The sequence below is a fragment of the Pithys albifrons genome, chromosome Z (genome assembly GCF_047495875.1).
Source record: "Pithys albifrons albifrons isolate INPA30051 chromosome Z, PitAlb_v1, whole genome shotgun sequence".
In the NCBI taxonomy this organism is placed as follows: Eukaryota; Metazoa; Chordata; class Aves; order Passeriformes; family Thamnophilidae; genus Pithys; species Pithys albifrons.
The window spans coordinates 82,169,085-82,183,292 of record NC_092497.1 but is presented as its reverse complement, the minus strand read 5'-3'; the positions used below and the strand labels follow the sequence as shown (position 1 = coordinate 82,183,292).

At 42.2% G+C, this 14,208-nt stretch overlaps 1 protein-coding gene across 4 annotated transcripts in view; it reads left to right on the top strand.

The window, feature by feature from the left end:
- The window catches only part of TRABD2A (TraB domain containing 2A), a 91,115-nt gene that overhangs the window by 58,397 nt on the left and 18,510 nt on the right, over positions 1 to 14,208 (top strand). For 3 of the 4 annotated variants that reach the window (XM_071580307.1, XM_071580308.1, XM_071580306.1), the window contains 2 exons: positions 4,257 to 4,403; positions 6,563 to 6,737. The exons of the other annotated variant lie outside the window; for it this stretch is intronic. In XM_071580307.1, the coding sequence (XP_071436408.1) occupies positions 4,257 to 4,403; positions 6,563 to 6,737 (322 nt within the window). The remainder of the gene's footprint in view (positions 1 to 4,256; positions 4,404 to 6,562; positions 6,738 to 14,208) is intronic. 4 annotated transcript variants of the gene reach the window in all.

Here is a 14,208-nt window from a genome sequence, read left to right as displayed (position 1 = left end):
AATGTGGAATGATTTCTGTGGATTCCAACATAGGAAAGAACTTGGAAGTAGTAAGACAGTGCAATGCAAGAGATACCTGCAACACAGGTGCATGCTTTTGATACCACCTCTTGGATGAGCTTACAAATTCTTTTGTTTGATTACTAAGCAAAATTGAAAATTTCTTTTCAACCTTTCCTTATTTTCTGTTTTCTTAACTGCTTGAAATTATTAGGAATTTAAAGGACTGCAGGATTGAATGGGGAGCTAGGGAGCCAGGCAGTTTTTGTGCCAAGGTAACATAGCAGTTTCAGACCAGCTGCTGACCTGCTCCCTCATTATAATGCTCTGTTGACTTTCTTCAGCTTTTCACATCTGGGATCCGATTTGCAGTTTGATGAGCTGTGGTCTTCTTAAGTATCACTTTGCACCTAGGCTAATGTTTTCTTGACAGATAAGAGTTATCAACTTCTGAGCAATGCCCATCTCAGTAAATTAAATCCTTTAAGAAAAGTAGGTTCAGTGATCTTCCTTCTGTTGAGAAACTGACGGTGTTTATCCATTATTATTTACCGAAGATAACCTCCTCACCAGGGCAGAACTTTAAGAAACACCTGGTCCTGAAAACAGATCTCTTCTTCTTTATACAACCCCCCCCCCCCCGTCCTCTTTCTGATGAGGATATTCAATTCCCCCAAGAAGGTACAAGTGATACAGAAAATGCAAGCAACTATCACATTCCTTAGAGAGGCTGTACGCTCATGCTGATGCCAAATTGTAATACTGTGTAGTTGTTCACTAGGTGTGCCATCATGCCCCTCCAGCAGATGCCACTGTTCTGTTCAGACCAGCTGATGTGGTCAATATTTTTGGCTCTCCTGCTCTCCTGTTGTGCAAAGCCTGACACATGAGTTACTATCACTCATTAGGGAGAGCTAATTGTCAAGGACATTGATGATTTTTTGTATCCTTTTGTATCTTGGCTATTCTTGGTCCTGGTGTAGAGGGACTTGAGCTACTGCTGCTGTCCTCAAAGGTGCTGAGACTACCTGTGTCCCTTACAGCATCAAGGTGGAATTGCACTCCCTGGATGGGGAACTTTAGATGGTTCTTGTGTGACTTTTCTCTAAGGTGTGGGGTACAGTGATAGGACGCTGGTCTAGATCCAGATGGTGAAAGACCTTGGTCATGGGGAAGTCTGACCTGTCTGGGAACTGTCCTCTTTAGTCCTCCATGCAAAAGAAAAACAGCCTGTGCAGTGCAACACAAACTATTGACTGGCCATGGAGTCTGTGGCAGGGTGCCAATGCTCTATCCCCAGGCACTCGTGGTTAGGACAGGATGTAGGAGTCTTGCCCAGTGAGTTAGGACACTTTGTTCTTTGAGGTGCAACACCAACCATCTCATTCTGAAAGGTCTTTCGTGCTTCCTAATCTGGGCAGGCAAGCCCTTCAGCTGCTGCCATCCTGAAATTTCTTCAGGTGTCTGGTGTCAACTCCCATACCTCAACACCAGAAAGATGTACTCTTCTCAAAGACCATAGAGCTGCCAAAGTTGCCTCACTAGGACAGTTTTGTGTCATGCCAGCAGTAATAGTAGAAGTATGAAGGAAGAGGGGTGAGTTGTCTTTATTCCTGTGAAATGTGTGCAGTAGTCCTCCATAACTGCAGGTCATCACTGCAGTATAAACTGTGCTCTTGGGACAGATTGATATAGCTCTTTGCAGTTTCTTATTGCTAGTGAATGGGCATGAATAGGGAAAGTTCCTGTGTGGTTCAACCTGTCTGCTACAGTGCAGACCAAGACTGCAGGACAGACTGAATGTTTCACCTAAAGGGAGGAGGGAAGAGATATGTGTGGAGCTGAAGGTAGTGTGCAGAGCAAATGACAGTAGGAATGCAGGCTGTGGGGGTACAGTGGAGAGAGGAAGATTTGCTTCGGTCTCACATCTCTCCCAGCAGGATGGTGTTTCCTCGACAGAAGCCAGTTAGCTTCTGCTGGTTTGTGTTTAGATTAAAATCAAACAGTAGAGATTGCAAGGCCTCTTTGATGTGCTTAGACTACTCTGAGGCAGAGCTTCCTGACCAGCTCAGGAGAATGTCACAGTCCCTGCCTGCTCTGTGGACAGGGACAGTCTGGTTATTGTTTCAAAGGCTGCAAGGTCTAAAAAGGGGCATACTGCTTTATTGGTAAATTGTTGAGCAGATGATCCAATGTTTGTTAGTCAAATAGCTTACAAAATAAGCCACTCCCATGGAAATGCTTTTGGCTGGACTTATTGTACATATGAGATTTTCTTGCCATGACCTGGCAGTCCCCGCTGACAAAATCCCATATTTTCAGCGTAATTTGGCTTGTATCTCAGTAAATCTTGTACGGTCACTAACATCCATTAGGACTTCTCCATGTGAGAAATGAACCCAAAGAAATGGAAAACAATGGTTTTGGAATAGGATAGACCTCAGCCCATATGCAAACTTTTGTTCAGGCATAAAGTGATTTCAATTTGGTTTTGTTTAATTTACTTTTAAATTAAACAGAGGTCCTTTGCAAGATGGCTACTGCTTAGTTTGATGTAACTTTTCTGAGTGTTAACCTGGAGGTATTATTTTAATTGAGTGCAGTTCGTACCAAGAAAGTAATTCTTGCCCTTTTTAAAACCATAAGGTGGGATTGAATGTTGGTATTCATGAACGCCCTCCAGAACTAATGCTAAGTTGTGTGCTTTCATAATGGGTTGAATACACGGTGATTTGGATCCAAATAGGCAGCTCTAGCTGTAGTGATGACAGTGTGATTTCAAGTTTGGTGGAATTTGCACCGTTCTGTAGAGTATAGATTATTGTTTTAGGGGAAAGAAATTGCACCTGTTTGTTCCCACATCTGCTCTGTAATCCCCAAATGTTGTTCACATAATCTCAGGACATTAAGAGCATGCTTACTCATGTGTGAGTTTCATGGTGTTGGCAAACACTTCCAGTTCCAGAGTGCCTTTGATGGTGTTTGAGGCAAATATCCAGGAGGAGTTAACTACCCAGAGAGTAACTGGATCATAGAAAATAACACTCCCAAGAGTAATTTTTGAAAAATTTCAAAGCAATATCCCTAAGTTTATTTCCTTTAAAAAGGCCAGTAGGTAGTAGGAAAGCTTGTTACAGATATCTAGTTTTGGTGTGAAAATGAGTGGTAGTTTGAGTAAGCACTGTGCTCAAGAGAGATGGTTTGTACTTGCCAGGGGCTAACAGAGGACTGCTACCTGTGCGAATGTTTATCCAGCTCCACACCCCACCAAAGGTGCCCGCTGGCATCCCATGTTCAGCCTGGGGAGTTTTTACCCAAAGTCTTTCCTTGGTTCCCTGCCTTTCTGGGGTTTGGTGGCCACCAGCTGTGATGGCTCAAGCAGCTAGGGAGAGGTATGAATGTTCTGCATATTCTGTTGGGCTCCAGAGGCACCTGTGAAGTGTTGCTCCAAAGTGCTGTCTTGCCCCTTTTAAGTGGAGTGAGAATTGCCTCAGGCATGGGACAGCTGGATAAGCAGCTGTCTGTGCATCAGGTCCTGAGGCCACTGCCTTGGGAGAGCCCTGCTGTGCTCTGCTGATCTTCTCCCTTTATTAGTCAGTGAAAAGGCTCCCTGGTGGTAAGACAGCCAGACATTTTACCTTGAGAAAAAGTGAATGGGAGTTATGCACAGGCAGTCAGCTGGGAGAGAGTCTCTCTGCATCCCCCAACAGCCACCATCCTTCCCTGGACTGCTCCAGGAAGAGCCCTTCCCATGTGAAAAATAGATGTGGTCTTAGAGGAGGAGGTATGTAGCAGGAAACAACAGACCATGGCTATTCTTGCAGATGAGGAAGGAAGGAAGGGCATACAAGGAGAAGCTATGCTTAATTTAAGTAGGTGGCTGAGGAACTACAGGGATAGCCACATGTTAGGTTTTTGGGCTCTGTGGTGGTCAAGCAAAGGGTCATCTAGGAGAGCAAGATTGGCTCTGTTTCCACCTGTCCCTTTGTATCATCTGTATTAATCATGTCCTGAGCAAAACCCCATGGAGTTAAATGTAGTGAGCCAGTTCCCTCTGTGCAGGCCGACAGGACCCAAGGTATGAGTACTTGTGGACCCAGAGGAGGTGCCTGTTGGTGAAGTGTGGACTGGTATACTCAGAGCAGGAACAGCTTCAGAGAGCCCTTGTCAGGTGGCTGTGTTTGTGACCTCCTCATGGGATGAAAAGAGAACTTACCAGGAACTCTGTCTTTTCCTCCCTCTACCCCCTTCCTCAGGTGGTCTTTGCTTTGAATCAGACTCTCTTGCAGCAGGAGAGCCTTCGAGCAGGCAGTTTCCAGATCCCCTATACGACTGAAGACCTTATCAAGCATTACAACTGTGGAGACCTCAGCTCCATCATCTTGAACCATGACACTTCTCAAGTGAGTTTTGCCTCCATAGCCCTTGTACTACACACATGCCCCTTTAGTGTTAATCCTGTCACACTTATGCTTGTCTCTCCCCAAGGCAAGCCCTTTACAGATGAGGGTCAAGGGCATGTTGCTGGCTCCCTGGCACATCTGCTCTCCTGAGCCTCCTGTTCCAGGAGTCTGCACAACCTCAACCCCTTTCTTCCTGCTCACAAGCAGCAAAGGTTGCACCTGGCTTTCCCTTTTGGATGAGTGCCACATTTGTTTTAGCATCAAAGCTCTAAGAGTTAATCCTATATTTTCTTAAGGACCCTGTGGAATTGTGCTAGCCTAGGTATGACCAAACTTAACAGGAACAGAGAACAACAGCAGGCTCTTTTGTTCAAATAGCGACAGAGAAATCACTCGTGACTTGGACCCTTGTGTAAGGCTGGCCAAGTTGCAAGCTTTTAAATGTCCCTTATCAATATGATTGTGTACTGTGGACAAGGCCCAAAGAAGAGAAATGTAGTGAAATGAAGAAAAATTAGATTTAGATAGAATGTGAAGGAAAAGAGACCTTCTGAGACCTCACAGACTTGGTTTTATGGAGATGGTTTCCTAAGCAGCACAATGGAATGCAACACTGATCTTTAAACTACAAGAAAATTCCCAGCAGGGACCAATTTGGCCTGTTTGGGCTGTTAGATTAGCTAACCTCAGACTGAAATGTTAGGTCTCTCTATTCTTGTCTGCAAGGTATTGCCTGGTAATTCATGTATGTCAATGAAAATGTAGGCTCTGTCCTTACAGTGCTGGAATGGCAGATGTTGATACTTGGGCTTTTCTTGCTGAATAACCATTTTCCTATGATGTTTTGATACTATAGTTTGATACTGCAGAGCTGCAGAGTCATACTAATCCTTGCTTCTCTGGCACTGAGCTTTGTGTGTGCATTGTTGCCTTCCTGTCCTGCACGCCTTTCCTCCTGCAAATGCAGGCAACTTGGTTGTACCACACAGTGCACTTCATTCACAGATTTTAAAGGATTTCTCAAAGGAGGCCAGCATTGTAAGAGAGTATAGGTGCTGCATCACTATTTGCAAAGCTGTCACAGACTGCAGACAGCTGATGTTGCCTCTAGGTCCTTGGAGAGAGTGGCTGTTTTGGGATGTATACGTTTCCAAAGGAACAACTGTCCTTTACTTAACATGAGGGAGGGGCTTCACCTCAGGGTACTCACCTTGATGGAAGACCTGAGTACTAATAGTTTGCAACATTGTCAATTTATGTTTTAAGCAGCACTTTTCAGTAAATTGTATTATTTGACCCCAGTAGATGATCCACTGTGGGCTAAGAACCCTTTCGAAAGAGTCAGTAATAGTCTAAGTGGCTCTAGAATCTCTTCATCTGCTGCAGGCTTGCAAGGGAAAGCACCTGGCTTATTAGTACCTCTGCTCTCCAGAAAGAACTGGTTGCAGGTCCTTTTATTAGTAGTCCAGGTAACAGCAATGCCTAAAGCTACTTGTCAAGAAGCCAGGATTGCTACAACTGCAGACCCAGATTTCTCTTCACTGGCAAGAGTTCAGGTGTCCTGGGGGAGATGAAGCCAACATTTTAAAAGATACCTTTAGAACAAGGTAACTGGAGGGGGTATTGCTTTCTTTCCTAACAAAATCTGGCCCTCTTTCTTTTGAAAAGTTTAGGGGTGTTTTTTCAGTTCAAATTGCACAGTTATTAGTTGGCAGCCTGAGGGCTCTGGTACCAGTCAAATTCTCTTAGAAGTCAAATTCTCTTAGAAGAGTGTAATTATCATTACAGTTATGTCGTACCTATGGCAATTTAAGGAACAGGTATGCAGCTAAAGGAAGCCAGGGGCAAATGTGTACTTTCTTCAGGCAAACAATCAGGATTTTGGATCTCCAGTGCAGCCAAGCTGATAATATTTGTTGACTTTGATTAAAAAAAAACCAATTGGCTGACTGATGAATTGATGCATTGAGAGAAATGAAGCACCATGCATTATTTAGAAGCTTGCTAAGTATTTTTTAGCTTGCTTTGGGTTTTGTCCTACTGGCTGTGTCTTAAGGGACAAATCAATCTGCACATTCAGTGTGGAGCAAAATGCCTGTGCATGATGGCTGCCTGTGAAATAAATTCCCCTTTCATGAAGACTTTTTTTTCTACCTTAGGTCCCAAATTTCATTAATGCTACACTTCCAGCCCATGAACGCATTATTGCCCAAGAGATAGACAGCTACTTCCGTCAGGAGCTCATCTACAAACGAAATGAGCGAATGGGCAGGAGGGTGAAGGACCTGCTGGAAGAGCATCCAGAAGAGAGTTTCTTCTTTGCATTTGGAGCTGGTATGTGATTGAGGTGCAGTTCAACCTGAACACATTCTTGCCATGTCCATGAGGAGCTTTTTACAAATGCTCATCTCAGTTTAAAGAAGGGTCAGTACTTTTACAATGGTGGACATGGAACTCAGCTTTTACCTGAAAATTGTACCCTAGTAGAAAAACATTTTCAGTGCAAGAGACGGTTAATTTTCAGTGTGCAAAGAACTCATAGTTTATGCACTTATTGCAATATCTGTTCATTACATGCATAGCTAAAGATACTGAATCAACTGCAGCACATATACAGAAGGAGCAGCTCATAGACCTACATACTTGTTTGTGGTCTGGGCAGTCAGCATAAAAGAGTAGGAGAAATAGGGAGCTGAGATAAAAGGCAGCAAGTGAGAGGTTTCCACAGTGTTTGAATTGACCTTTCAAGAGCACATTCAGAAGAAGTATGTGCCAAATTGTGTGAATCTAAGGGATTTAATAAATGCAAGAGGGGAAAAGCATGGTACAATTTCACTTTTCTCTTCCTTCTGCAGCTCCTTACCTCTTTCACTGTGCTTCTACAACTACAAAGAGATTGTGCCTGCTACTATTTTTGAACAGTGTATTGGGCCCAGCTGGGGAAAACCTACTCCATTTTCTACATCTTAGCAGGCAGCAGGATTCTACAGGCATACCCATCTGTACATCCAACTAAATGAGGTTAACACCTGCCCTTCAGACTAGGACTGAGGGGAGGATATAAACAGATTGGTTTGCCATTACTCTTATCCTTTGTTCTAGATCCAGGTTAGGAAATAAGTGAGGATCAGCATTAGAAAAGACAGGTGCTAATTCCCAGAGAAATATCACATTACTCCATCCCATGAACGGCCCTTGGGAAATGGGGAGAACTGAAATGGATGTCAGTATCCATGTGTGATTTTCTGGTCTTGGTGCATACTGCTTTAGTGAGGATGGAAGATCTAGACAAGGCAAGGAAAATATTTACTTAAACACTTAACAGCATTTGTATTCAAAATCTGAGACAATTTCTGCACTTGCAGCAGGGAGTTGTGATTACAAACTTACCATAACAAAGGTCCTGTATGTGACAGCAGGGAGGTAACAATGTTTGTTCAGACACCTGTGAAGATTGTAACCTGGTATCTTCCTGCAGTATCACTGCTCTGTGCCACTCAGTGTCACACAGAACTGTAAGGAGTAGATTTTGGTTGTTTCTGTCTGAAGGCTAAGACCAGGACTTTGCTGTACTCCACTGATATTTCAAATCAAAGCACATGCCAGCCCCAAATGCTAGTTGCATCAGTTGCAGGTAGCTAGTCTTCTGTTGGGAGAATAGTCATAGGTATTTGGGCTTCAGTTCCTGTATCACAACTTGAGTGATGAGCAGCCCATGCCAATGGACAGATGTGGATGCATGTGTCACTCTGGGTCTGTCTTATCGCAAGAGCAGGATCCTTTGAGGAAAGAGAGCCTTTTCCCCTCCTTACACACACTCTGCATCCCAGCAACTGCAAATCACATGTTTTTAGATGGTTTTGTGTCATTTGCCTCCTCACCCATCAATTTTCTTCTGTTTTTGCTCTTCTATTCCAGACTGTGTTCATTGTCATTTGTGTGCACAGTGCTGCTTCAGAAGCACTGCAGCAGCAGGGCAGATTTCTGTCCTCAAAATCTCTTGTTTTCAACTTTCACGATGTTCTTAAAATCTGTTCCCAGCCTTCTGGATTCTCACTTTCCTCCTTCCCCTTTTCTCAGTTGTCGCCTTTTTTTGTGTGCCAGTTGCCAACATTGCTATACTGCCACACTTCCTGGAGCCTTAGGCCTATATGAACACCCTTAGTCAGTGGATTATGTGCATGTGGCTTGATCTCTGAGCACCTGGTCTGCTCTTCTCCTGCTTTTCCATAATACCTGTGAATCCAGACAGGTTCCCTGTCATCTCTGGGGATGCTGGGTTGGTTTTGAAATTGCCTCTAAGGATGCTTTGTCTTTGGAAACAGTCTGTCCTCTGTTCTCAGCTCTTCCAAATAGTTTTGTTCAAAGAATAGTACCAGCCTCCCATTTTTAGCAGCACAATTCCTCATTACGCCTGTGTTTGACTGCATGAGTATTTTGGGGGGGGGTTGTTTTCTGTTTGTTTGGTTTTTTTTTTTAATTTTTATTTTTAATTTGTTTCATATTAAGTGTCTAAATGAGAAATAACATCACAGGATATACTGCAGAAAACAGATCAATTTCTACAGATTTCTTAGGTTTCCTGAGTGCACATTACAATTCTGAATTCAATCTTTTATTGTTTTCCAGCCAGCTAATTTAGTCTTATGCTTGTGTAGATTGCTGTATGTGATAGACAATTATGTGGAAGATTTATTTTTATGCCAACAAACAGTGAAAATGAACAAATACAAGATGATCAGTTTTGAGCATTGGTTGAGTATTGTACTGCTGTTAATTACTGAAAGAAAGTTCCAGGAAAGGGTTTACACAAGGCAGGTTAGAATGAGCTGTAGGAAAAGAAGAGAAAAAGAAAGGCTATAGGAATAGGAGTAAATCATGACTCTCTTCTGACCACTAGGGAAAAAAGTATCTCCTAGCAGTGGCTTATAAACTACAGGACAAGGTTGTGTTAAAGTGGTAGCAGGATATTGAAGGGTCTCCAGGTTAGAAGGTGAGAGAATACTTATCACTGTTTTCTTTACATATTTTTTCACCTTATGCTTTTCCATTTTTAAAACAGCTAGGCTTTTGTAAGAAAGGTTCAATTCTTTTCGTTAACGAAACTTCATTGGAGAAAGAGCTTTTATCATCAGTTATGTGCAAAGTCATGGTTCATGGGAGAAATACAAATACCTTCACTTCTTGTTTAAACTACTCTTGATACTTATATTTTAAATGGAGCAAAATCAGAAAAATACTGATTTCTTTCATATTCCAACTGGACTGATGACATTTAGAGATGTGTAATACATTGTGCAAAAAAAAATCTTCTCTTTCCAGGTATTAATATAGGTCTGTGGCTATAGATGTTGATCTCCTGTATGTTATTACATGTGGTTATTTGGACTGTAATAGATTTGATAATAAGATTCAGCATATTTTATGCTTTTATTATATTTTAACAGATCATGCAAACTCCCCCTATATTCTGTAAAAAATGCTTCACAATCAGAGCTCATTCCTGGAACTATTTTTGTCTGGAAGTAATTTGTACAAAAATGGAATAGTGAAAAATAAGATCCGAAAAGACTTACTTCTGGCCAAAGTGCAAACACTCAAACTTTCAAGCCAAAATGTCTGAAAGAATTAGAGGAAAGCATGGGAAGAGAGAGTTGGTAATACCGCAGCATTCCACTAGGTTCAGTTAGGGTTTTATCTTAATTATGTACAAACCTTTTTTGTATGGTGGCACTACAGTTGCAAGCCAGACCTACTCCCTGTTGGCAGTGATAGAGCTCATGAAGCAAAGCTAGCTATAATCTTTTGCCTGCATTCTTCCTTCTATATGCATTTTTAACTTCCCTTAACTCTAAGTGGAGCACTCAGGATCTGAATACTAAGCTGATGTAGGTGATTACATACGTGATTCCACAGCAAGCCAGCTAGATAATGCCATGGGTTCCTGGTTTGTCTAAGAAATACACATTGATGTAGAGAGAGCTGTGTTGTCCATCTGTGCTACAGGGAGTTTTACCATTTGTTCAGGTCTCACAAGAGTGCTGTATGCTGGTTAAACCTTCACAGAATCAAAGTGTAATTGACACTGACAGGCACCTCTGGAGATCATCTGCTCCACCCCTCTCCTCAAAGCAGGATCATATAGAGCAGTTATCGTAGGACTGGATTCTGGTCTGGTTCTGAATATGGGCAAGGATGAAGACTGCAGAATCTCTCTGAACAACCAGTGCTAGTGTTTAACCATTAAAAATGCCTTTTCTCATGTTTAGATGGGATTTCCTGTATATCAATTTGTGCTCATTGCCTGTTGTCCTTTCATGCGACACCACTGCTCCACCTCTTTTGCAACCTTCCATCAGGTTAATTATATCAATTGCATCAATTATACCCCCGAGCATTCCCTTGTCCAGGCTGAACAGTCTCGGCCTCTTCTTCTGTGACATGTGCTCTAGTTGTTCATCATCATTGTGGGCCTTTGCTGCACTCTCTCCAGTATGTCCACATGTCTTTTGAACTGGGGAGCTCAGAGCCAGGCACTGGTCCCAAGTAAATATCCCTGGTGCTAAAGAGCAGGGAAGGATCACTCTTCTCTGTTTGCTGGCAACACTCCTCCTAGCACAGTCCAAGTGGCCACTGGCTGCCTTTCCCACAAGGAAACGTTTGTAGCTCAAGGTCTGCTTGATGATCACCAGGACACCACATCTTTTTCTACCAAACTACTCTTCAGCCATTGGTGCCCAGCCTGTTGTGGTGAGCACCAGGACAGGAGCTGCTCCTGTCCAGATGCAGAACTTGATTAGCTGAATTTCTTGAGCCAAGTTTCCCTCATAATAAACCTGTAGGGACCTCTCACAGCCATCTGCTTATCCGTGACACATTTAGAAATGGTTTTTAGGATAATTTGTCCCACCCATCTTCCCCAGGAACAGAGGTGTAGCTGGAGCACTTTGTAGTTCCCCAGATCCTTCTTCGTGCCCTTCTTGATAATAGGAGGGATACGAGCTTCCTTCCAGTCTTCAGGGGCCTTCCCCAATTGCAATGACCTTTTAAAAGGAGTTGAGAGTGGCCTCACAGTGGCATTGGTAAGCTAACACAGTTCCTCCAGGTGTATTCTATGGGGACTTGTACATGGCTGGTCTTTTTGAATGTTCCTGATCCTTCTCCCTGCACTTTCACTCTACTCATAGGAATCTGAGGTTCCTAAAGCCTGGTTTGACCACTAAAGAAAGTACCTGACCTTTTCCATATACTTTGATGTCCAGTCTCCTGCCTCCTTCAGCATTTGGATTATACTTGCCCTGAGATTAGCTCAGTTGATTAGAGCATGATGCTGGTAATGCTAAGGTCCCTAGTTTGATCCCTGTACAGGACATTCACTTGAGAATTTGACTCGATGATTGTTGTGAGTCCTTTCCAACTTAGAATATTCTGTGATTCTGCTTATGATTTGCTACTGATATATCAATGGAAGCATTCTTTGTTTCCTTTGATGCTTTTAAGCAGATTCAACTCTGGGTGGGCTTTCCTTCAGCATGGTAATTTTATTCCAGGATTAACAGGGCTTGTTTATTTAGCTTACTTATTGTTTCTGTTGAAGGGGCTAATGACAGAAAAAAAGAAGTGTTTGGGGTTTTTATTGGTTGGTTGGTCGGTTGGTTTGGTGGGCTTCGGGGGAGAGTTTATGTAGGAGGAAACATGCTTAGTGGAGTGAGATCCTAACTTTATTATGGCAGAGAAGGCCTCAGGTGAAGCCAGAGTTTCTAGGAACTAAGTTTAAATTCCTCCAGTCTCTCCTGTCTTTTTGAACAGTTGAGAAACTCCAGAAGTGTCAGTTCATCAATGAGAAGTACAGAAGGATCTAAGATGCCTTATATTCCTGTGGAAGAAATTAGTGACTTCAGTGAGAAATGCTGGCTGATTTGACAACCTGAGAGGTTGGTTCCCTTAATCTTGTAAATACTGAAAAATTCCTTTTTGTCTCAGAGCTATTTTTATTTTGTTGTTCTTGAAAAAAGCATCATTCTGAGGCTTTAAAGTGTAGTGGATGTTGGCAAGCTACCATTAACACAAAGAAAAGCAGGATGATGGTGAGAAGCTATTATTTCTTCTGATCACTAAAGGAAATAACAAATGTGTTTATTCAGCATTAGTCAGACCGTAAGGATTCAAACCTCTAGGGACTGTTTTCTTTACAGTCTTGACTCCCCCACCCCCCACAAGACCTCCCACAAAGGATTGTTATGAGCAGACTGATGAATCGATGTCTGAATTAGCAGCTCCAGATCCAAGTTGTCTTCCTCACAGTAACTAAGTCAACTGATACACGCTAAACTAAAACTGGCTCTCAGATGGTTGGCTTGTGACTGAACAACAAGCAGGAGGGTTTGGACATCAGTATAGAAGCGTAATTGACCCTACCTGAGCTGAGGATAAATGCATAACCTTTAGGCTCAGCCACCTGCTAAAGGAAAAGAGAAAACATGCTACCATTAGTACTTAGCTCAGAGTCTTCTGTGGTTCACCAAATGGCTTCCTGTAACTTCTTGAAGTTTTGAGGCAGTCCTTAAGATGTGAGACTGGTAAGTTATGTGTCAGCCTTACATGCCAAGTGCATTGGGTTCACAGACATGTCTGATGCCTTTTCCCTAGTCCTTTATGTCATAAAGAGGGGGAGAAAAAAAAAAGAAAAGAAAGGAAGAAAGAGGGATAGAAAGAAAGGAAAGAAAGAAGGAGGAAAGAAAGAAAAGAAAGAAGGAAGAAAGAAAAGAAAGAAAGAAAAGAAAGAAAGAAAGAAAGAAAGAAAGAAAGAAAGAAAGAAAGAAAGAAAGAAAGAAAGAAAGAAAGAAAGAAAGAAAGAAAGAAAGAAAGAAAGAAAGAAAGAAAGAAAGAAAGAAAGAAAGAAAAAGAAAAAAAGAAAGAAAATAGTTTTCCAGGGGAAAGTGAAATTGTACTGAATCAAAATAGTGTGTTAGGTGATACTGTTTCCATGTAGAGCAGTTCACTGTTACTTCTTGAAATTTGCTGCCTCATCTGGATTTTTTGGATTGGAAATTATGCAAGAGGAACAAGAGTTATTGCCCCTGGGTAAGAAAACATTAGAGAAATGTCAGCAGTGGGTGTGAAAAACAGTCAACAGTGCTAAGCCCAGAATGTCTCTGTCCAGCTTGTGTAGGTGTTTATATCTATAAAACAAAACCAAGCAAAACCCTGCCATGGGAATATGAAAGTTGCTTAGGTGAATGTGGTAACACTTTGAAACTCAGTGTGAATTCAGAACCCAGCATGGAAACTTTGAACCTGCCATTAGTACATTTGGGACTGGAGAACAATGTGCACAGGGAATGTAAATTTATTTATGCCTTATGTAAGAGATTGTAAATGTATAATAAAGAAGTTTGTAAAAAGTCCATAGGAAACTGAATCTTCATAGATCCTGGAAAAGGAAAAAAAAAAAGGAGGAGGGAAAAGGGCAGAGAAGATGATGTAGTAATGAACCAGAATTAAAACAAACAAACAAACAAAACAACAAAAAAACAGAAAAAAAACCAGATTAATTTAGTCCTGTGGGGCCACCTCTCCTCACCTTGGGCACAGAGCGTGCTTGCCTCTGTCCCTGGAATGCAGTGTTATTTTATCTTCCTTGTGTAAGAGGAAAGGCTTAGTGCCTCAAGGTGTGCCTGGACCTCTGTAATCTGAGAATGCCAGATACAACCCAGCAGCTTTGAGACTGTTTTCCTTACTAGCCTCTTTGAGTCTGAAGAATGCTAATGACAGGGTTTATTAGAACAACAACCCCCGACGGGGA